Below are 24,425 nucleotides of genomic sequence, written 5' to 3'. Positions count from 1 at the left end.
CTCGGGGCGAGAGAAGAGAAAGACAAAAAAGAAGGAGGGGCTTTTATTTTTTCACCCGAGAAAGATAAAGAACGATAAAAAAAATATTTAAAAAATGTATCACTGCAATCTGCATGGTGGTACTGTACGTCTCACCGCAGAAGTGGAGTACTACATTTTCGGATATAGTATGTGGATACTCTGAGCCCCAAACCACGAACTAGTGAGATATGGAGGGTTTGGAGACACCTGCAGTATAGAAACTGTTACCTGCAGTAAGATGTTGTCGTAAGGAAGTAACCTGTTTAAAAGCTGACCACTGTAAATCTGTGTACCATCCTTCCAAATAAATAAGGCTTCTGAAGGACACTTAGAAATAAAATAGATTTCTTTACACCTCTCTACTGTATTTGCAATGATACCGCTGTTTCACCATACTGTACTTCAGTCTCAATTTACTATGGTGTACCACAGTAAACTTCATTAAGGAACTGCACTCTTGGTGGTGTCAAAGCAGAAATACATAGTTCGTTTCAGGCTTTTAAAAACTACAGAAATCTGGGAAGAGGGAAGAATTTTAGAAAAGAGTGAGAAACTGTACATACCTGCACGTGAGGAGGGGTGCTAAGGACAAACGTAATGGCACTGGCTATATCTTCTGCTTTTAGACACTGAGGAGGAAAAACAAAATATGGAGAATCCCGAATCCCCAGCAGATCACAAGCTCCAATGCTTTCCCTTTGAAAAACCTCCCGGTCTCTGTGGGAACAGAGGTAACGGAATCTCTGGAGTGGGCTTCACCATGACCTTTGACCCCCGGTTAACATCATTGGCAAAGAAGACTTGGAAATCAGCACAGGACACTTATTGGAAGGGGATGCAATGTTTCAACTGGGACCGTGAAGGTGATCTGTCCTGCACTCCATCAGTCGTCTTCAGGAGCAGGAGCAGGGATGGGCTGGTAAAGGGGACGAGTACTTGAAAGAATTCAAAACAGGCCTCGGGAGTAAAGAAAACTAAGCCTGGTGATGCAAACGTCAGCTGCTATGTGCGCAAGAGTTATTGCCAGACAGGTGCTGACCTGAACACCTCATTTTGCAAAAGCTGCAAATACATTGTAAATCTAAATGTAGGAAAATTTGTGTTCAACTGAAGCCATTTTTTACAGAATAAATGTTCTGAGTCACATTTGTGACCCCGCCACCCACCCACACCAAAGATTCATTCAATTGTATGCCAAGTTTCTATCCTGTGGTGACTTTCTGAAAGCAGCTTTGGTCCTACCTCAAAGCCAGGTCTAAATGCATGCTTTTGGTAATCATGCGCTGGGTTGAATTATTGCTCTGAATATACAAAATAAACAGGACTCTTAAGAAATGCAAGAGAACAATCGCTCTTTCTTCTAATTTAAAAAACAGTATTAAAACTGCTTGAAAAAAATAAGGACAGGATCAACAACTAAGCACATGAATGCAACAAATAATACTGTAATTCTGTGAATCTGCATTGCGGTTTTCTTAAATCAGCCTGTTTCTTTTAGCCTGTGTAGCAGTGTTGTTAGGCCAGTCCATCTGTATTTAATTTCTCTCACGCCTTGCAGTTTGCGGATATTGTGGTTCACTAAGACACAGCTGTTTTAGTCACTGATTCATTGCATTGAGCACACATTCTAGTAAAAATCAAGAAATACTCCACCACCCAAAAACGGGGTCATTTTGTAGTAAATTGTAGTAGTTTTAAATACTATAGGGCTACTCTGGCATGTCGCTGAAGCATGTTGGCCTCTTTCAGGAATCTGGATGACTTAGCTATCAAACTAAATAGACTGGCTGTATGGCCTCTTCTCATTTGTAAGCCTTCTTGTTCTCTTAAACTTATGCTAGATGATGCACCTCTTAACGAAGCCTAATGCAAAGCTGCTTTTTCCCTACAGCTTTGCACTGTGGCAGATGAATGGTTATTTCGGCTTTTCTGTCCAAGATCCAGACACAAGGGAAATACAGCTTTGCAAGGAAAGGCAGTCTCACCTTTATGCTTTCATATGTTGCAGCAGCCTTTTCTGGGTCGCTGTTGTGAAGCCGGAAGGCGAATTCCGTTTCCACTAGGCCGGGAGATATACACTGTAAGAAAAGTGAGAATCGATAGGGCACACGAGGAAGAAAAGTCAATCAAACACGTGCTTCTGAACGCATTACCTCCGGGGCTCAGCCCCGGGGCTGTATAGGTACAAAATTATTTACATAAAATAAAGCATGCAGAGCAGTCCCTGCAGTACCTTTGTGAAACACTTACCAGCATCTTACACATCTTTGTGATGTACTGTATGCAGCTTTTGAGGCAACATGTCAAACAAGAGAAAATACACAAAGCCGTATGGGCATGGACTTTGTGTTGGAAAACAACCCATGGCTCAACACTGACCTAAAACAAAATTACCTTTTTTGTTCTGTCACATGCAGAGTCACAGATTCCGTTTAAAACTGAGAACAGGGAAAATGTCTTTACACAAAGAGCGGCAGGAGTATGTAACATGCTGCCCAGCCATGTTGTTGAAGCTGCCAATTCATCATGATAACTAGCGTCTAAAGACCCAAGAAACTAGATGGGCCACATGGCCTCTTCTCTTGTTTGTAATCTGTCTTATATTAACAGGCCTTTCTGGTGTTCTGATACCGAACAAGCAGCTCAACAAGTGCAACTGGTTGTGTTGTTTAATACACACCACAGGTTAGGGTGTGATGTGTGTCTTACCGTGGCCTTTATGTGGGTTTTGGCTTCTCGCAGTTCCTGTCGCAGGCCTTCGGTCAGCGCGGTCACTGCGTACTTAGTTGCGGAGTAGAAATGCACCCCAGAGGCCGGCAGCACCCGGTGTCCACTCATGCTGAAGGCAAGGCAAGCACAGGCAGAGGGCAGCGGGGCAAGAGTTAGAAACTACCACGACACCACTGTCACAAAGCTAAGACAAAAAAAAAGATTAAATAAAAAGTATATATACATACCAACACTACAGGACGGGTAATCAATGTGTCAATGGAAATTATCCGTGACTTATGGGATGATAAGTAGATTGACGAAAGGCAAAAATCAATCACAAAACAGAAATTTTAAAGTGGGGAAAAAAATCAGGGAGCGGGTGGGGACAGGGGTGGGGGGGTTGTCGTATCGTCCTCTCCACGACGGGAACGGTTTCCATTTTGTCGGATTTAATTTTTAACACGCCTCCTCTCTCTCTCTGTCCCCCGGGTTGCCTGGCATTGTGTTTGTCCTTATTGATCATTAGTGCCGAGATTTTCCATGCACATCACTGCACTCAGGGTTAGCTTAAGAAATGACAAGAGGTCAAGGTCCTAGAAACAAGATGATGCCAAACATGCAGCCTGGCTAGAAAGTACAGACATGTTAGTGAAATGAACTCTGATGCTTCATTTGACATGCTTTACAGATGCACGTACAGTGAAAACACCGACGATCATATGTGCAATTAGCATTTGCTTTATAATAAGTATGGTCACAGAGCTAGGTTCACAGAAACAAATGGATGATTATAGAAGCATTAAAGTACATAAGTAATACATATCCACACATAATTTGCACATATCTGCAAAAACATACACACACATATTCGGAATGAATTTTAATTCGTGACTGCATGCTCGTAAAAGATAACATAACCCTGAAATTAGTTCATTGAGAGATAAATACACATACACACATAGTCACTCAGATCTGATAAAGCCAGATTTGCGACAGCACAGGGTGAAATACCCGCACGCCATATCTGATTACTGTGGGCATCACTTACTTAGATCTCATGATACTCAGTACAGAACAACCCATTCCACTGTCTATTATTGTGTAAGAACATAAAGGGAAACTGTCTGCACAACCCACAAGACGCCAATATGAACTAAAGTAAAATACTTTGCTGGGTAATCTTGCCTGTGGGAGCGCTCACCTAACTAAACCAGTACCCCCAGCCGCAGAGCCAGCATGAGAGTGTAGGGTTGCAATTCATCCCGTGACATTCTGAAGAAACTGCGATCTGTGAGAAATTGTGACATAAACAAGGGTTTGCTATAACCTTTGGAGAGAAACTCTGGAAGGGAAAGCTAAATTAAGTCTAATGGACCCACATAATTATATCACTCCATTTCAAGAATGTGCTTTGATTAAAAACTGCATTTATAGTACAGGGATGAATGCCTGAAAGACAATAGATCCCTGTAAGAAAGATTAAAAGAGCATTCTGAGTAACTACAATTTGGGGAGTTGGAATTTGCTTTTATGACACTGCAAGTACAGCAGAAAACTGATCCCCACTCTAATTAGCCCCAGATTCAAATGTTTGTTTTGGTCAAATTTTTGTTGCAAAACTTTAGTGTTCTCAATAGGACACTAAAAAGCATCAGTAGAGAAAAAATGAGCCCAATAATACCAGTACAATTATTTGGATTGGTAGCTATTGCAAAGCATGGAAAACAATGATCTGCATTTCATTCCGCATTCGTTTTCTCGTAACCTTTGGCCTGCAGGTGCTATATCTTATTAAAGCATTACCACTTTATCCCCTGTCCATTCTTCCTCACCCATGGGATGAGCTGCTGCAGATGTAAACGACTCCTACATCATGCTATGGCTACACAGTGCTCATGAATCAGAATGTTTACCCCCCCCATTAAACCTTACCAAGATGTGCTTTATTTCACTGCAGCTCATATACGACCTTGTACTCTGGACGGATCCGGTTTTACGACAGCTCTAATTAGTGTGGTTGATCAGCGTTCTATCGCGTCACAATTCTTACAATTCATTATTCAAAAGCATTGTGTGGTACATGGATCTGGATTAAGAGGATACTGCTGGATTCTGGGATATCAGCATTGCCACCTTGCAAACATCAAACGCACACATATACAAATCTGCACTCTCTCCTCAACAGACAGGTGAAAGGAAGCTCAATGTGCCGGAAATCAAGACCGAATTACTTTCATGAATCATGGCTTCAGCTTTGTATATGGAACGATATTGCGTTCTGATCTCTGACTGGCTTTTATTTCATTAGTGCGCCACTCACAATCACAGACAGATTATTCAGGCCAGCGACTGCAGCACAGGGAGGAAGAATAAAAGTGAATTTTCAAAACATCAACAATAAAGATACTGAAAGGCACCTATCTGGAATTTGTGAGGCCGAGGAAAAAGAGTGAAGGGTTGCTGGTGGGTTGTGTTCTGCCAGGCATGGGTGTCTGACAGAGTCTTGTTAATATGAAACTCTTTTGCTGCCATCTCTAGATTCAAATTGCAGATGTCCCCCTCCCCCAGCTCACACTTTGACACAGCAGAAACATCTGGCACGAGCTGACAAGCCCCTTGATGGACAGAAACACGTCACATGCACTGGAGGCACTCAGGAAGCCATGCAGATGAGCCTACAGCCTGGGCGTCCCTACCTGTTAATGTTGATAATATGCCCATCGTCCACATTCCTTTCCTTCATGGATTGGTAGGCTTCCCTGGTACAGATGGACAAGGCAAGGACGTTAACCTAAAAGATATATTTAAAAATATAATCAATCTAGAAAAAAAACAGTCTGCGCCATTCCTCCCCCCCCAGCTTTATTGACACAATCACGTGCTGAATACAGAAGAGAGAAAACGCTGGCTCGAGTCCAGGATTTTCCAGCCTGGTCAAAAGCACCACATCGAAAGGGAAAACAGAGCCCCTCTGCTTCTCGGGAGACAGGTACTGTATGTGTGCTCAGACATCAGCCGAACTCAGCCTCCTCGCTGATGAGGCAGTTCCTGAAGGCAACACTGGACAAATGCACATGTCCTCCACCACACACCCCCTTCCTGTGTGGAGTTCAGGGCAGGGAGGAGAACTTTAAACAAGGCACTGGGACGGGTTGGAGGGTTAAAAATAAGTAACACAATGGGTAGATCAAATGTTTAAATAGCTGCACACATAGAGGATCAGACGCATCACACAGGCAAATTGGGAAGTTGAGGTGTATAGTCTTTCACAGTCATCTTTCCTTTACTCCACAGAAAGGCTGGGGATATCCCAATGTTCCCCATCAGAGTATTAGATGAAAGTAGTGCTACAGTACTGTCAATGCAAAAAAAACTTTTCACTGACTGTTCTCCTAATTTGCATCATGTAGGCAGCGGGAATGGAGCGGATCGTCATATTAAGGCCCTGAAAGGAAGACTCTTGCCTCTGGCGTGGGGCGGTTTGTGCTTGGCAGTGTCTTATCAGCGATTAGGGCTGGTTTTTAACAATTCGCAGCCCCATTAAATTTGTTCCCCTGCTGAGCCATTTCAGACTGGAAATGCCCTTTCCAAATTCATGTTGCATCACACATGCGTTGGTATACTGTAGCTGCCTTCTTCAAAAGGCAATGCTGCACCACTGTCAGCACTTGACTTCTAAAACCCAGACAACAAAAGGAGTCTGTGGCTCATACTGTATATTAAAACTCCTCAACAAGCACAGGATGACTCCTAAAAAACAAACAGGAATGACAGAAAATAGGAGTTGGTTAGGGTAACACTATACCAATGGATTCTCTTTATTCTCACTGTCTGTCAATGCCCCTATCTGAACTTCCTCTTTCCTGTCCTGTTATTGATGTTTTGGATAAAATAGGCCCAAACAGTCTCCCATCACTGTTTTGAAATTTATATACAAAACATCACCAAGAAGAAAAATGTAAGCAGCAAATATGTTTTTTATAGTGGCTTCCACACATATTATAGTGCACAACAGTACATATGATAGTGACAGTGTATGTCCACGTACTGTTTAATAGATGTTATTCAAAACAGAGTACAGGAACCTGGACATCTGTAAGCTTCCATCCTGGAGCATAATAGACCAGGTCCATGATAGACCTATCGAAAAAAACTACTTAAAGCTCCTCTTGTCAAACTCCCAGTCTTTCAGAATGGCCAAAATGATTTTGCTAAAAAAGTTCAATACGAGAGTGCCCAGATTTAACGTCTGAGGAAAATCTGGATTACAGAAAAATTCTTCCTAGGACTGTTGTTTGTAACAGAGTAACTGAACTACTACAGGTATATGAGCGTGTGAGCTGGGATTGAACTCCAGAGACATTTTTTTTAAGCCTTTACAATATTATATTTTGTGCCAAAAACTCTTCAGATTCCATTATTATTCCATAAAGTCAACAAGTATAGTTCTGTCTTTTAGCTTCTTTGTGTAATTAATTCACAGTTTTCTTCGGCAAGGTTAGATACCTCCCAAGAGTCCTTATCTCTTAAAAAAACATAGAACCACTAAATAAAGGTACTTTTGAGTTCCACATTTAGATACTGAGTACAGATACTGTGTTGTACTTGTACACACTGATTAAAAACTCAGTTGTTCCAGAGATAAGATATAACAGCTGTAAAGATAACAGACACAGAATGGGGTGGAGCCCAGCAAGCAAATCATGAAGACAAGGCTTTGTGGTTATCTTTCTTTTCTTGTCCTGATAGCAGCAGTTTGGCCCTATTGAGTGAAGCTGTTGGCAGATAACATCATGGGCATCATGTGCCTTCGTGCAGTTTCACAGATCTTTGCTCAGTTACGAAATGGGGTTTCTTCACCAACTCATCCCTCCAGCCTATCTCCCTGGCCAGCACACACAGAGCTGCTGGTAGCTGGCAACCACTGTGTCGAAAACTCACAGATACCCGCTATCATGGAGTTAATCTCTAGAAGGTTGCACAATATCAATGAGCTTCCTGTCAAGAACATTACAGAAGTCAACAAAAGGCTAGATTCTCGGCAACATTCTTTGTGTTGACGCTGGCAACACTGAGACACTGGTGAAGGGGAAAAGGTCACCTGAAACTGATTTATGAACAGAAACCAGTGTTAGGTTTGACTGTCTAAAACAGTCACACACACATTTTGCAGGTTTGGTTTACTATATCTTATTCATCCACCCATTTTCTAACCCCTTTATGCATTTCAGAGTCAGGGGGGGGGGGAGCCAGAGCCTATCCCAGTAAGCAACTGCCACAAGGCAGGATACACCCTGGATGGGATGCCAGTCCTTCATAGGGCACACACAGACAGAAACACGCACACACTCACGCCAGGACAGATTTTCCCAGAAGGCAAATAACTTACAAGCATGTCTTTGGACTGTGGGAGGAAACCAGAGCACCCAGAGAAAACCTATGCATACAGAAGGAGAACATACAAACTCCACACAGACAGCCACCCCCCCCCCCAGCAACTGAACACGGGGTCCCAGCACTGCGAGGCAGCAATGCTCACTACTCTGCCACTGTGCCACTCATGTCAATGTCAATGACTGCACACGAGCTGTTCTAATCATTGCGTCAGCAGGATAGAGGTATTGCAATGATTTTCTCAGCCATGAACTAACTGAAAAGCCCATTTTTACCAGTCTGCCAAACAAACAGGCCAATGAGCAAACTGGCACAACAGAAGCCGGAGACGCGCCTGGCCCTGCAGGAGCTGGGTACACAAGCCCAGGTTCAGAAGTGTTCCCCAACACTGCGCCGGTAGGAAGTGTGAATTTCTGACCTCCGGACACTTGGGATTTCACTGGCTTTGACAAGGACCCATTGGAGTTTGGGGCCAGGCCCTCCACATTCCATTGAGTGTCAATTGCTTTTCTAATGTTTAAAAAAAAAAACAAGGACTTGGACAACTGCCTCGATCAGAAAGCTGAGGACAGTAACAACACTGTCCCCTGTCTTTGTAAAGATCCTCTCATGCAGCCAGAGCTCCACCAGGTCCTGCAGGGATCATATCCTGTGCTTTGCGCTCCCCACAAACACCAAATGCCGAAGCCGTTCTGTGCCTTTTCATGATCAAGCTCAAACTGGACGCACGGCCTTGTCCTCATTGCGGCAGGTGTATATCTGACCCAAGTTCAAATACATGAGTATCCATGAAAAGCAATCAACTAAAAGGCAAACAGCATGATTCATCAACTCATTGGCCTGTTTTCTGCACAGTCTTGTATGGGAGCCAATTCAACTTTTAAATGCAGACTGTAGCTCAGCTGGAAACTGAATCCAGTCATACACAATGACAAGATCTTAATTATATAAACTGCGGAACACCATAAGGTAAAAAACAACACCTCAGCTTATATCCTCTTCAGGGATACATATTTGTCACTGGGTTACTCCTGCTGAGGCAGGACTAGTAACTTTCCACTCCCTGTCACAAATAAAGATCCCAGCCGCTGGGGGTTTCACAATCATCGCAATTTACCAGGACTATTTCAGCGGGGCTCGTTGATAGAAAAACAAAACAGTACCTGTAATTGCAAGTGGAAATGAACAAAAAGAAGAGATCTTTTTCATCTGCTGCCGAACCGAGAGCTAAAGAGGGGTTTTCACTAAGAGCAGAGTAAACAGGGCCTTTTATCTGCCAACAGCACATGAAAAGGATCTCTGGGCTTCCTGGCCCGTTTTTTCTTGGTTCTTTAAAATACTTTTTTCTGCTGCTGTTTCAAAGACCCACTGCAGTCCAAATCCACTCTGGGCACTGGCTGATAATTGACACTGACAGCTTGGTGGTTACTACAGCAGTCAGACACGAACACAACTAAGCTACACTGAAAGTCTCAAGCTACCATTGATTGACGTCTTAGGAGGACAGAACCACATTCAAAGATTGTTTTCCTCTATACCAAGCATCTGTATTCTGAGTGGCCATGCTCGTTTTTACCCTGTTTTTGTTATGAACCCTTTTAAAAAGAGTCTGTTCATTCTAAAAAGGAATCTCATTAGGCCAAATCCTGAGAGATTCCAGGCAAACAGTGTTCGCACAACATGACCAATCAAAAAGGGCAAATTAGCCTTTTACAAGAGGGGTGGGTCAGGGTTAGGGGTGATTATGGCTTTAAAGATAATGGAACAGTTTTTACTTCCTGGAGGGGAGGCATCGTTTCCTATCTCTCATTACTCAATTCTGCAGTTTAGACTGTATCTGTCAATGATTTCAAAACATCCAGCTACACTGTTGAATGGAAGTCACATGGTGTTACTATAATTAAACAAGGCAGGGAGCACAGAATGTATCCAACAAGCTTAACGTTAACTGAATGTTACTATTACATCATCAGGGTCTTGACATCAGCTGGTCAGCGCTAAAGCATTAAGTTAGGACAGTGGTCTGAGAGACTGGCTTACACAAGTCATTCCAATTGCACTACAGGACATGAAAGGGCTCTATTTATGCAAAAATAATTTTGACCCTGTGAAATGCTGTCATATCCTTTCTTGATGTCTACAAAATAATGGGCACTTTCTTTTTAAAGAATGGTTTTTCTATAAATAGTAATGGCTGAAACTAAAGTATGTGCATTAGTAAACACTTGACAGGTTCCTACAACTATCTTGCAGTGCTTGTATTGTTTACTTTGCGGTGCCATTAGCTCCTATAAAACAGATAAGAACAAAAATAAATCTGACAGAACAAAGGTCCTGAATGCTGCTGGTGGTGTAAAACCTTCATGTGCTCCAGACTACAGGTTAAAACTAAACTGCTGTATAAGAGGAAAACAAGGTCAGTGTGCAGATTAGAACTGCTAAAAATACTGCAGTACATATTCATTGCAGAAACCATGGCAACAGATGGAGGACAGAAGAAATGTACAGTTGAAGTGATGTGCTTGTAGCAACTTCAATGGCCCAGGCCCGGTGGATCACACACTGTGTAACAACAACTTCTTCTTGAGAGATTAAACCCCACAAGTGGGCTTCTGTGCTGAACCGGGCCTGTGTTTGTCCCCAGCAGAGAGGCTGTTTGTTTGTTCCACATGGCCTCTCCTACTCTAGAGGGGCGAACGGGGGGGGATGTTGGGGGTGAAATTTGAATGCAGGGGTTTCCCAACTCCGTTTTCTTCCCACCCCTTGTTTTTCACACAAATGGGCCGATCCACATCGCATTTTTTTAGACACACCGCTCAGCACATTTAGCAAAATGACATTACCCACAAATGTAATTTTATAGACACAATATTCCCTTTTTAAAGTAAGGGATCTTTGGATCTTTTCCATCTAGTGGTGTGCTCTAATAATGTACGCTGAGTGAACAGAGATGGAAGTTAGCACATTCTGAAGTGCCAGTAGAATATTTCTCACTAATTAAGCACACAGTTAGGATTCGTGATTCAGGGTCCAGCAGCTCAAAACGACAGTAATTAAGCTTCATGCAGCGTTCCAAATTTATACTTCGGCGATTACAGCTGATAAGCATTTGTTAACAAAGGACTACAGAGCACTGATTCTAGGATAATGGAGCAAAGGGTAGCTTAACTATTAGAAAAACCTTGATTTCTAATCTTCCTCCTGAAATAATCAATTAAACCATGAGCTCTTCTCAGCTTTATCTCCTTAGAGCCACCATAATGATGGCAAGATGGGATAAGTTCTCATTCTTTCTTATCCTAAGATCTACCCTAATTTCCCAACTGGAAAATAGAAGCACTCCCTGGGCAACAGTTAGGTGCCACTCTAAAAGAAGTATCAGTGCCAAAAAAGCCACAGAAATATCCCAGACCACCTTCTTGTCTCTGTACTTCGCTACAGCACTCTTTCTATGCTTCAGACAGCTGCCAGGTGGGATACAATCCAACACACTAACCTAACTCTTCAACCGTCTATTCAGTTGTATTCTCAAAAAATTCTTAACAGCACTGCACGTATACGGACACCCTTCACGTAGAACTGTAGCCTTTCCCACTGATTTCTGAATCCCGATAGATTTCAGCTGCAGCTCCGTTTCAGCTTTTACATGGGGCATGCTCGTTCCCATACTGTGCTGATATTTGTTTTGTTAGAAAATCCTGCACACACAGAAGCTGTGAGCTCCCCAAACCTAAACTGCTTCATTCTGCTATGCAGGAAGTGGAGATTTACTCCTTGATGAAGGAATTCCTAGGAGGGGGGCACCTGTTGATGCAGACGAGTCTGCAGAGTGCACCAGAACTGTTCGTCTTTACTCTCCGGTACCCATTTTATCTTGCTGCAGATATGCAAAATGAAGAGCAGCATTTAAGTGTCTCTCCTGCTGTCTGGAAGTAGCTACTGCCAGGAGCTGGGCTCCTGTTCAACGACGGCTCCTCCAGTCTGGCAGTTCGGAGAGCACAGCCCAGCAGGGGAGCGAGTGAAATGAGACCTGGCTTGGGAAGGACTGAAAACTTAATGTAGGAATAAGCAACAAGGGGGAAAGACCCCCAGATCAGCTTCTTCCAAACAAAAACCCACTGTAGCGTTGGATACAGCCGCCGAAGCACTTAGGAGCGATGTCTGTTTGCAGCCATAACAGAGCACTAACACGAACCGCCCCCCTCCTAGCACATGACTTATTGGATTTTATCAGCCAGCAGTCATGGAGGAAACACTTGTAGAGAGCAAGAGTGGCCAATGTCCAGGACAGCAAGGACTGTTTAACTATGGGCCTGGACATTTGGTGTGCCAAAAGGTATCTATTTTTTTCTAACAGTAGCCTTGTGTACTTCTGGTGATGACTTGACAGACTTATCTTATACTGTGCAGCAATAAATAAATATACGCATATGCACAAAATACTGCATTCAGGAGAGTTGGCTATAATATTAATATCCTTACACTTTAATAGCACTTTTCTGGACACTCCACTCAAAGTGCATTACAGGTAATGGGGACTCCCCTCCACCACCACCAGTGTATAGCCCCACCCGGATGACTCTAGGCTAGGGCCATGGTACTGACTGACTTAACACTCAACTATTTAAGAAGAGGATTCCAGTGAAGACGCAGTGGTCAGAATTGCTGCCTCACAGCTCTGGAGCTCTGGGTTTAATTCTGGACTTAGGGTGCTGTCTGTGTGGAGTTTGTATGTTCTCCTTGTGTTCACATGGGTGTCCTCCAGATGCTCTGGTTTCCTCCCACAGACCAGGGACATACTTGTAGGTTAACTGGCTTCTAGGAAAACTGGCCCTGGCGTGAGTGTGTGTGTCTGTGTGTGCCCTGCGATGGGCGGGAGTCCTGTCTAGGGTGTGCCCTGCCTTGTGCCCGTTGCTTGCTGGGATAGACTCCTGCCCTGCTGCAACCCTGAATCAGAAGAAGAGGTTAGAAAATGGACAGAAGGATGGATTCCAGTGCAGCTAAAACAACAGCTCTGCTTTGTCTGGGACTGGAGTGGTTTCCAGTCCATTTCTCATGACCTGCGCCACGTTGGACTCAACGCTAGGAGCCCCGGAAAGGAATACCCACATCCAGCATGTTCCTCCAGCCTTCGGTCTTGCCGCTGAGCAGGGGCTCGGCATGGGCGAGGCCGGCGTTGTTGATGCAGACGTCCACGCCCTGGTGCAGGGTCCTGATGGCAGAGAACATGGACAGGATCTCCTCCTGGTTGGACAGGTCGCACTTGTATGGGATGAGGGTCCCGGTGTAGCCCGCGCTCTGGCACTCTGCTGCAAGCTTCTGCAAAAAGCAAAAACAGGCCAGGCTTTACTGCGGCCCTGGACGCCCCCAACACCCCAGCCTGACCCGCGAACGGCAGGAAAGGCAGGGTTTAGGAGGCGGGGATCTCCAGCACAAAGTCAAATCTTTCAAAAGCTCGGGCCTGGATGGCACAGAGAGCTTGTCCTGTGCACCATGGGACTACTGCAAGGCACTGTGGGAATATGGCAAGGCTCTGCCACAAGGCACCATGGGAATATGGCAACTGTGGGACTACCACAAAGCTCTATTGAAAGGCACTAAGGGACTCTTATGGGCCAAAATGGCCAACAGATGTGAATCAAGGTATGAGGTACGAGGATGGAACCTGTAACAATCAGCCATTCTCAGTTTGAGCAGTAATAAGGAACTAATAACTGGAGAATCCACTTTTTAAAATTAAAACAAACAAATAAAGGACTTTAAAAGAGCATTATTAGGGAATTCGCTGAGTGGCAGTTTTTCTGAGGAGAAATCTAATGTCTTCAGTGCTGTCTTGTGCACAATATTCTGCTATATATGTATTTCTGAGGGCAGACAAAATGGTTGTTAATTTTTCATTATTAATCTTTTTTTCACCTGGCTGGCTGAAGCACCACAGTTATAATGGGGTTGAAATCGTGCTCTCCCCACTCACCCTAAAGGGAGAGCAGAACACAACATCAACCATATGATTCATTTCTTAAAGGAGGAAAATGCCAAACTTTATGCATCTAGCTCAAGTAATCAAATAGAGTCACACCACAGTACTTTATTCAGAAATGTATCAGCTTTTATGGACAAATGTGAAAAGCTTAGTGAAATGGCTGAGAAAGCTGTGCTTTGTTACTGTCCACAATTCTGAATCCAATTCCAGAAGCTTGCAGATCATGCTGGCTATTAAGTGCGGTTTTCTGAACTGCCTCCCCTCTCAGAAACAATATTAAAGTGCTGTATACTGATTGCTTACTCTGCTTGACCCCCTGCTGGCATGTATACCTGACTCACTGGCCATGTAATTTAAACACTAGGAAGATCAAAGCACGGCAGTGTCACAAAAGATAATTTGCAATGAAGGACATAATGGATGCAAACTATTTAAAAGTAATGTCAAAACTCAGGAACACATCAGCATGCAGGAGGTAGGAACGCGAGACAGGAGACTTCCTAAATTAAGGGTGGCTCTAATGCAGGAGAAAGAGGTCATGAGGTCACTCAAATTACATTCTGCTGACAATTAGTGTGTCTCCTTTAATCAACATCTCCAAATTCCATCAAAGAAACATTCACGAGTGCCGTTTGATTCTGGGCGGGACAAAACCAATACTCACAGAAACCTGTTGAAGGGGACTACCTTTACATGAACTGGAATGTTGATACAGGGATAACCTGAAGGCTTTCTTCCATCTGATGTAGTGTCACTCCCACTTCTGTCTGCTCATCATCAATTGATCAACTGTTAAGAGCTGCAAGCAAGTTGAGGCCAGGCTGAGTAAAGGTGTGTGTGGTGAATACCCTCAAAGTGGGGTATTTTTGACACTCGAGACTATGCGAAGAAACAAGTTAAAAATTAAAATCTAAACAAGCAAGCAGATGAGCTAAAGACATCAGGTTGACAGTTCAGAGCTCAGGGGGAATGAAAACCAGACAGTGTTCCTCTAGGAGCGGGGCTAAGAACGACTGTTCTGTAGCAGGCTCTCACCTCACTCACCTCCTTTCTTAAAATCAAGCAGCTCTTCTACAAAAAGCACAGCTTTTCACTTTAATTGCACGTTCTGGCTTTAAAATCCAAGAACACCCAGTTCCCTGTGGCAAGCAGAGAAAACGAAGGGAGAGAGACCAGTGAAGATGAGCTCTTTCACATAAAACAGACTTCCCAATCTACACAGGGGGCAAGCAGCCCAATTCCGTCAGGCCTGATGCTGACAGATGTGGAGAGCTACCATCCTGGCAGGGGTGTGTCTGTCTCCTGTGTCTCTCTTGCTCTATGAGGAAATCCCTAACTTCGCACACAACAGGAGGCACTAAAAGCAGAGCAGGCGAGAGGACAGAGGAGTCCGAGAGGCCGGTGTGCCTGTATTTAAGCCAGCTTGTGCATTCCCGAGAAAGCCAGTGACCCATCTGTGCTGCGCGGAGCTCCCACATGCAGCAGCTCCAGGCGCAGTGCGATCACGGTCATGTGATGTCTGGCTTGTATGGCAGCCAGACACTGGGCACGACAGCATGCCAGCTCCTGCCTGGCTCTGCAAAAAACCTCCTGGCCCCTGAGCTGCACTGAGACACTTGGGATGGCATGACGACAGCCCCTGTCTGACCCCGCGGTGGCCCGGAATGAATGAGGAGGGTACCTTCTGCAGTTTTCGGATGTACAGTCTCACAGCAGCAGCTTAAAATAGCACAGCTGTCAGCAGCACGAAGAAAGTCATTAAGGACTCTTGCTGTCTCCTGCTGCTTTCACATTAGCATAAAAACAGAAAGCACTGCCTCTTGGCAGGCTAAAAGAAACGTACCCCAAGATGAATAAGAAAAAACAGATTGTTCTGGATGTCAAAGACAGACAATGCTGTACCGTGCAGAATGCAAAGAGCAGTAACTGTCTCCTGGGAGTGAGGGCTGGTTCGAACCCTGAGCAGTTGAAAGAGATTATGTCCTGGAAGACATTACCAGAATTAAAGATCGAGGATTTAAAAGTAGTCAGTCACAGCCTAAAGTGAATAAATATATAACTGTGCTTAATTAAAGGATGTATTGAAAGATTGTGACAGTGTGGAAATTTTAAACCATTCAGCTATGAAAATTTAACAGAGAAGGCTCAAAATATCCTCTTAATTAATCCATCCATTTTCTAACTGCTTCATCCAATTCAGCATTGCAGGAGAGCCTGAGCCTATCCCGGCAAGCAGTGGGCAAGGCAGGGTACACTCTGAACTGGACACCAGTCCCTCACAGGGCACACACACACACGCACACACTCACACCTAACGTGAACAAAGGAAGAACATGAAAACTCCATGCAGATAACACCTCAGGAATCAAAGCCAGGGATTCAACAGGAATTTACCCGTAGTAATGAGAGGAAATCTGATTTTGCAAGGGGGGCATGTTGAATAGGGCTTGAACAGGCAGGGAGATCAGAATGAGCCTAAAGAGTTTTAAGAGATGGGTCAACAGTCCTGTCCACAAAATGCCAGAATGTACATAGCCAGTAAGTACAGAGCCAAAAATCGAACCAGGTCTTTAAGGCTGCATTAACGGCTTGTGTGCAATTACTCCCACCACCTGACATGTTCGGAATGCAGTACAGGGAAGGCAAGCTAAATCAGATTCCTGCTCAACTGCCTCTCTACGGCTGTCACGACTGAGGACTTAACCAGGATTGGCAGAGTGGGTGTGTGTGTGAGAGAACTGGGGCAACATCAGTGTCAGCCAGAGTGCCCCTGCAGATTGGCAAATGCTAATGCGATGCTTCCCTTTTGTGGGCTAGGACATGAACAGGAGCTTATTTATCCATCTACTCCAAAGAGGACTACAGCTGGGAGCTGGGAATTTGCGGAAACACTCGGTTGCTTTGAAGAGACAAATCCTTTGTCACCAACTGTGCTAGTCAAGATCAGGGGCTGTCTTTCTGTGTTCTCACAGGGGACGTTTCAATAGCATTGCCTGCACTACGCTGCAGTTACTGGGCAAGCTGCACAGGAGGGAACAAGCACACAATATCAAAGCACACCCCAGATCTGCAGAAAGTAATGTGCAATTTCAGAATCCATGGATCCCAGTCTAATGAACGTAATTTCACCGTATGAATGTTTCTGTTACACAGCAGCAAGATCATGAGAGGCTGATTGAAGGATGTTTAGCAAAACACAAGTTCTCTCCTAGCCGTTTCCTGCAGCTGGGAATTGTGTGAGTTTAGAGCAAAGCTGTCCACATATGAGCCTGGTCTGCTACTGTATTATACCTTTCCTTCCTAGTGGAAAGGGTTTTTATAACCCTATGTGTTAAAACACAAATAAATGAAATTAAAACTGAATCTCTTCTGAAATTATGTACAGTTGTACTACGACGTTTAAGTTTTGCACAATAAAGTTCAAGTCCTTCCTAGTGTTGAAACCTTCCTGTGTTCTGAGTGCTAAACAGCATTGTTCAGGTCTTATACAACCACCTGCCTCACGTGTCTGGGAAGTAAAGTTTTCGGAAATAATTTTAGACGAAATTTTGACTAAATAATGTCAAACAGCTTTTCTTCGGGAGGAAGAAATACTTGCTCTTCATCAGGCGTCTTGCTAAAAAGAACACACGCCCCATTCTCACACTAACTGAAGAGATTGTAGTTTACAGCGAGCCTCACAGACATCTATTCAAATCTCATTAACACCTCCCGTTATAAGGATAGAAACTGCTCAAGTTGCCCACACTGCTGTGAGATGTGATACTATTTGAAGTCTAAACACAATTTCCAACTAAAAAAAAAATTGCAAAACCATTTGCTCTGAAAGTTTGAAGAACAGAATACTTTTGGGCAAACATATTTATAGAGATTAAATTTTAATAAAGAAGGCACGAACGTTCAGAAATTATCTGGATGGACGTTCTTCATTCTTTAGCTGTGCTGAAGGCTTTGCTTGCTACTCAAGGACTTGCATTTTTTCAGGGAAACTCGATATATTTTTTACTTACAATAGGATTTGTGGAGTATGTTATGTTTTTTTTTTTACTGCATATTCTGAGGGTGTCCTAGGCAGTGGTTAGTGGATAACTTCACAGCCTTGCAGTGCTGGAGCCCTGAGTTCAATGTCCAGAACTAGGGGTGCTATCAGCGTGGAGTTTGGATGTTCTCCCCGTGTTTGTGTGGGTTTCCTCCCACTGTCTGAAGACATACTGGTAGGTTCCTTGGTTTCTGTGTCTGTGTGTGCCGTGTGATGGCCTGGCGTCCCATCCAGGGTGTATCCTGCCTTGCGTCTGTTGCTTGCTGGGCCAGACTCCAGCACAAAAAAAAACATATTTTTTTTACCCTGCGCTAGGCAGAGTGTGTAACCAACACTCCTACACAGCTCTTGGCTTTGCTTTATTATGATTCTAAGTATACAAACCTTGCAGTAGATCTTCAGTTCTGATTAGTATATGATCACATTTGATGTCGGTAATAGGCTATAAATTAATAAGACACTTTGAACTGTCATCAGGTGTCAGCTGGTGGAGGGTCACAACATTTTACTTGAAAGGAGATTCCCCAGGTTTAAAATAATCTGTACCAGACATTCTAGCTGTCTGACCTTAAATTTCCCTTTCAGCAACATTTTCTTTTCTGCATCTGGGCTCAATTATATTAACATTGAGATAAAATGCAAGACCAGACAAACGCCTGGCAGATGACGTTCGCAGTATTCCACACAGGTGGAAAAAATCTAAAACTATAAATACAAAATGGGAAAAACACAGAGCTTGAAAAGGCTACTTAGAAAAGAGATTTAGTTGTTTATGTTGCCACATCAGAGTGACACACTGAGACAGAGGTCAGGCTCTGAGTGTTTATGTGGCTTCTTTCAAGAAACACCTGGATGAGACCAGAGGCACTTCTTTACTCAAAGGGAGGTAGGAGGGTGGAACAAGTTGCCCAGCCATGCTGTTTTTTCAAGAAACAGCTGGATGAGACCCCTGGATTAGGTAGCTCCTTACTACCCAGATGGGCCAATGCTCTCCTCTTGTTTGAAATAACTTAATGAATGACATTTACTGTACGTTTGCTACAGTTTGCCACAGAATGCACTGATGTTTACAGACCTTTCAGGCCCACTCCCATTCTGCCACTTTCATGACCTTTAACACAATCCTGTGCATTTACTGCTCTTGTGCACTGCGGTGTAGTGCACCAGTTTATTATTAGGTGAGAGGTAAACCTTACTTTGGTTGCAAAACTACCTTGTGCTTTTTCTAATCAAGAATGTGCCTCTTGCTGTGCCCGAGTGAAATTCAACAGCAGGGAATCCAGCCTTCCACTGTGCACAAGACATGGAAGGCAGGGGTTTCTTTTGTTCAGAGCCACTCCAGAGTATTATAAAAGTGTGAATGAAGACGAACTGTAGTATGTCACATGCATTTCTAATTAAAAAAAAAACAGAGCACCTTGGGGACATGTGGAACAGGAACTCTAAATGTGCTCTAGCTGCATGTGCTGCCTTTACAGTAGGACTAATCTCCTGGGATTGGCTGAAGAGTCTCCTTCAGAGCCACGCGTGACAATCTGCACACCTGAGCCGGCAGAGTCCACTCACAGCCTGCACACTGCTTCCAGGAGCCAAGAGAAATGTGGACAGGAGGCAGGGACACTGGTAAACCTCCAGCTCCAAAGTGTATATGAGTGTGTGCTGCTGGTTTCCTTTTAAGCTTTTGGACTGTAGATTGAAAACTGTTAACAACCTACATCCAACATCATCATCACTTTCCCACTGGCTCATTCCTAGGTGTGTGGGGTGTGTGCTGAGCTCTGCTGCCACACTGCTTATAGAAACAATCACAACTAAAGTACCCTGACCTGCTTCTCTGCTTTCATCTTCAGGCGTGACCTGTCATTTTGCATGGCCCAGCTGGAATTAAAACACAGAGAACCTGTCCAAGCACCACCAGCTGAGAGTTCCCAGTGACGGCACTTTAACCCTGTCCAGTGTCCTCGACTCTGCAGTGTTTTGTACACAAACAGTTAACTGTAAAGCCTCCCACTGGAACAAGTGCAAACACTGCAAAGGAAAGAAGGCAGAACAGACCGACAGCCAGCTGTCACTCAGCTGTCCTGGAGAATTGGCTGGGGGGATATCTCTGCCCGGTAACGAGAGCTGGCAGCCCTTCACCCTTCAGGTCAGAACCACTGCACTGCACTGACTCACTGTTGGCCTGACACCTCTGATTCTTGAGCCCTGACATGTGACAAGTCAGCAATAAGTACAAATTTCTGCAGTTTTCTTCTTCTTACTGGACACTCCATTCAAAGTGCTTTACAGGTAATGGGGACTCCCCTCCACCACCACCAGTGTGCAGCCCCACCTAGATGATGTGACGGCAGCCATAGTGCACCCGAACGCTCCCCACACACCAGCTCTCAGAGGGGAGCAGAGCAAAGTGACGAAGCCAGTTGACAGATGTTTTGTGCATTAAACAAAAAATCATATTAGTGACATTTCAGTAGCTGAATTGTCTGACTTCTGTGTCAGATCCACACAGGAGTATAAAAGCAGGCATGAAAAAGTAATTTTCTAGACTGGTTATCCTAATTACCTCCTTCCAAATAGTTTCTTTTCCTTCTCTTTCAAAGAACCAGAACATTGAACTATAAATTATCCTTCCGTTGGTCTTCAGTTACTGCTCTAACTTAAGATTGTCGTGACGAGCCTGAAACTAACCCAGCAGTCATAGGGCAGAAACCCTGGACACTGGGCACACACACAGGGTGCGATTTAGAGAGTCCAGTTAACCTGGGCAGCCTGTCTTTGGGCTCTAGGGAGAAAATAGCACCAGGAGAAAGCAATGCAAACAACAGGTTAGCGAGCAAACTCCAGCCAGTCCCAGTTTTGAACCCAGGATCCAGGAGCTCTGAAGATGTAGTGCTACCCACTAAAGCAGTGTGGCCCATAAACCAAATTATATAAATAATACTAAACCATCTTCTTTTTATATATTTTATTCTTACCCAGTAAGTCATGAGAGCAGCTTCTCATTTACAATAAGTCTCATTGAACAGTGGACAGTAAATGGAGCTGTCACATTTGGCTTAAGGATAGAACAGTAGTGAGCAACATGGGATTCGAACCCACGACCCTCCAAAATTTGAAGTTCAGAGCTCTACCCATGCTGCTGCTATAGAACTTTGTAATAAGAGCAATGTACAGCCCAGAAACGCCTCTGATCTTTCTCCAAGAATGACAGTGTACATATGTGAGGTCAAAAAAAGCAATATCTGTTTATGTGTAGCTCTCCAGATAATGCCCTAATCATTTCCAACAAAACAAAATGATAAAAGAGAAACAGTGTTATCGGTGTTGAGCATGATGCCTTATCAACAGGCAGAAACCTGCATGGTGAAAAAACATTTTTAAGCGACACACTTCTGAAAGGTTGCTCATGATCTATTTTTAAAGGTATGCCAACAGTACAAAGCAGAGGGTTTCTCAAGCCATCGATATACAACCAATATTCTATTCTAATATCCTATTCCCTAGAGTCCTTTCTCACCACCACCAAAATACAGTATGTGAGAAGTATCCATCCATTTTTTCTAGCCTTTTTTCTAATTCTTCCAATTCAGGGTCACAGAGGAGCCAGAGCCTATCCCAGCAAGCAATGGGTACAAGGCAGGATACACCCTGGACAGGATGCCAGTCTATCACAGGGCACCCCAACATTGACACATACACTCTCTTCCCAGATGCCAATCCACCTACCAGCATGCTTTTAAAAAAGCACCCAGAGGAAACCCACAAAAACACCATGCACATAGTACCCCAAGCCTGGAACTGGACCCAGGGCCCCAGCACTGCCAGGCAACCATGCTAATCACTGGGCCACCCAGGGTAGAAACATGGAAAAGCTCAATTCAAATGCTCTCCTACAACTGTGTCTTAACTAAACAGCAGTGCACAGGAGCCCCACAGCTCCACTTGTCGCAGATCACGCGGTTGTATTTGAAGGCACAGCAGTGATGGACGTGTTCCAAACTGTATTAACAGTGGAGGATCAGGAGGATACCATGTGTGGTCGTGTCAAAAGTGAATGATATAAATGTACTCCTTGGACATACATACTTAACATAAGTTAAGCAGGGCACTGTACAGATAGATTTGATATGAAGAATTCAAACCGTTAAATGGAAAACTCACAATCAATAAATCCAGCCTTAAAGTCAGTCTGTTCACTGTACAACCGTCTCAAGGCCACAACAGGTAAAAGCTGGGAGAATCAAATCAGAGCTGGCCATATTCCAAGACCTTGTGGGTTTTCTTGATAATCGTGTGGTTCATTGAGAGACCAAAATTCCCATGACATGGCAGGCAAATACATTTATGGCATTGATAACCTCCACCTTGCCGTTTAGTGCCTTAACCTTTAAACTAGTGAGTCAGTGTGCAAAACAGTCAAGAGGGAAGGACAAGTCTCTTTTCTTGACACTGCCCCCCTCTAGGATAACACACACTCTACACATCACTACTCTAGATCATAATTTGCACCATGGTATTGAAAATGCACAGTAAAGATCACAGTAAAATCCTGGGAAAACTGCAAAGAGTGTGGAAAACGTACCACGGGTAACATTCTTAAGGTACATAAAGGAAATTCCGCATTTTTGTGTCTTTAGAACACTGGAAGGCTCTGTCGTTGGAAAAGCTTTCAGCCAGTATACCCCTGCTGGCGCTTTATACAAATAAACTTTCAGTTTCACAAACGCTCTCCAGTGATTTATGGCGTTTCTTTTGTGGGCCTTTTCTAAGAAGGTAACACAGCCTCTGCCAGCATGGCCAGGAAAACTAATGAGACTTTAAACTCTGAATTTTAAGATATGGAGAAAATAGAGTCCAGGCACCAGAGAGTAATTGAGCCTGACCTGTTCGTGATAAGAATGAGGCAGAGTTAATATTCCATGCAGTCAGTGACTTGGGCCAGAAATGTTACAGGAAATACTGTACTACATATTCAAGGAGATTCCTCCTGAGATTAATAGAGAGGGCTTGCGTCTCAATCCGGAGAATAACAGCGTATCTGCGAATTCCACTCATGCATGGCCGGCGATTGTGCAGCGAAGTCAGAGCTCAGCAAATCTGCTCTGGGGGATTTCAAGCTCAGCAGGCAACAGGGTGTGCATGACTGGTATGATGCACTGCACAGTGGGACAGGGAGCAAACTGACAGACTTCCAGCTCCACCACGCAATGGAAAAAGAGTGCACAGTTTAATGTGTTTAATTTGAACCTCACTTCTCCCCCCCAAGAAATGTTCTACTAATTTATAAGACACCTTTGTGTATCTGCTGCCTTCATCACAATAGCAGTGCAAACAGGACTTCAAGCAAAAGGACAGCAAATGCAATCCGACACACACCTGTCCCTCACCCAGACTTCCAAAATCACAACATGGCGTGCTGTTCTGCCAGGCTGCACAGTAGGCCATGCCAGTGCCATGCCAGTGTGCGTCCTTGCTGTCCAAAAGCATTATCTCCAGTCACAGAGGAAATCGGACACAACAGCAGGGGCTCATGGGTACAGCAGTCAGAGTGTCCAGTTTTTAAAGGTCACTTTTTAAATCCTGGGAGAGGACACCAGACCCATCGTAGCCCACTGTGGTCAAGGATGAGTCAGAGTTGCCTATTTTATATATCAAACAAAAAAAAACTTGCTTTTTGGCTCCTTAAAGGGTTAACCTACATCAGCGATCTCCAGCCCTGGTCTTGGAATGCCTTCAGGATTTCACAGGCCTCTTCAATCATTAGCTAAGGGTCACGCTGGGCTGACAAAGGAAGCAAATAACTGGTGTGGTTAAGTACGGCAAAGCTGGGCTGGAAGAAACAATTCTGCAGCTTGCAGGGACCGGCAGATGGAGAGGAGACTCCCCCCTGGCCTTGTTCATGAAGCATGCCTTTCTGTCCCCTCTCCTGATGCTGGGCCAGGGCCTCACTCAGCAGCCCATTCCAGGTCTCACAGGGGCGGCTGACAGGTGAACGAGAGAATCTGACACAGGGAAACAAATTGAGACTTGCACTGCCGTGCTGCATAGCGCAAGGGCAATTAACGGCTCTCATCCACCTCCTCGCTGGAAGCCAGAGAATTCTCTTCAGCCATTAATTCTGCTGGGATTGTGAACTACCTCGGTAAAGAATGTAACCAGGCAGAAGAATGACAAGTTATGCAAGAAACGGGGAAACAAAATGGCCCAATGTCCTTTCATACCACTGAATCTGCCCAAATCATCATTTTTGGGAGATTCCTGAAGCAGCAGACATTT

At 44.2% G+C, this 24,425-nt stretch overlaps 1 protein-coding gene across 4 annotated transcripts in view; it reads right to left on the bottom strand.

Moving 5' to 3' along the window:
• Positions 1-24,425, bottom strand: part of dhrs11a (dehydrogenase/reductase 11a) — a 36,059-nt gene that overhangs the window by 7,012 nt on the left and 4,622 nt on the right. For 2 of the 4 annotated variants that reach the window (XM_088906578.1, XM_088906580.1), the window contains exons 2-3: positions 13,237-13,446; positions 5,430-5,524 (exon numbers count right to left, since the gene is read on the bottom strand). In XM_088906578.1, the coding sequence (XP_088762704.1) occupies positions 5,430-5,524; positions 13,237-13,446 (305 nt within the window). Of the gene's footprint in view, positions 1-584; positions 739-2,006; positions 2,100-2,730; positions 2,861-5,429; positions 5,525-13,236; positions 13,447-24,425 lie in introns of all 4 variants that reach the window. The other 2 variants (XR_016086118.1, XM_088906579.1) reach the window with 2 other exon arrangements.

The sequence above is a fragment of the Atractosteus spatula genome, chromosome 27 (genome assembly GCF_055471065.1).
Source record: "Atractosteus spatula isolate fAtrSpa1 chromosome 27, fAtrSpa1.hap1, whole genome shotgun sequence".
NCBI classification, from domain to species: domain Eukaryota; kingdom Metazoa; phylum Chordata; class Actinopteri; order Semionotiformes; family Lepisosteidae; genus Atractosteus; species Atractosteus spatula.
This window is presented reverse-complemented; position numbering and strand designations above follow the sequence as displayed.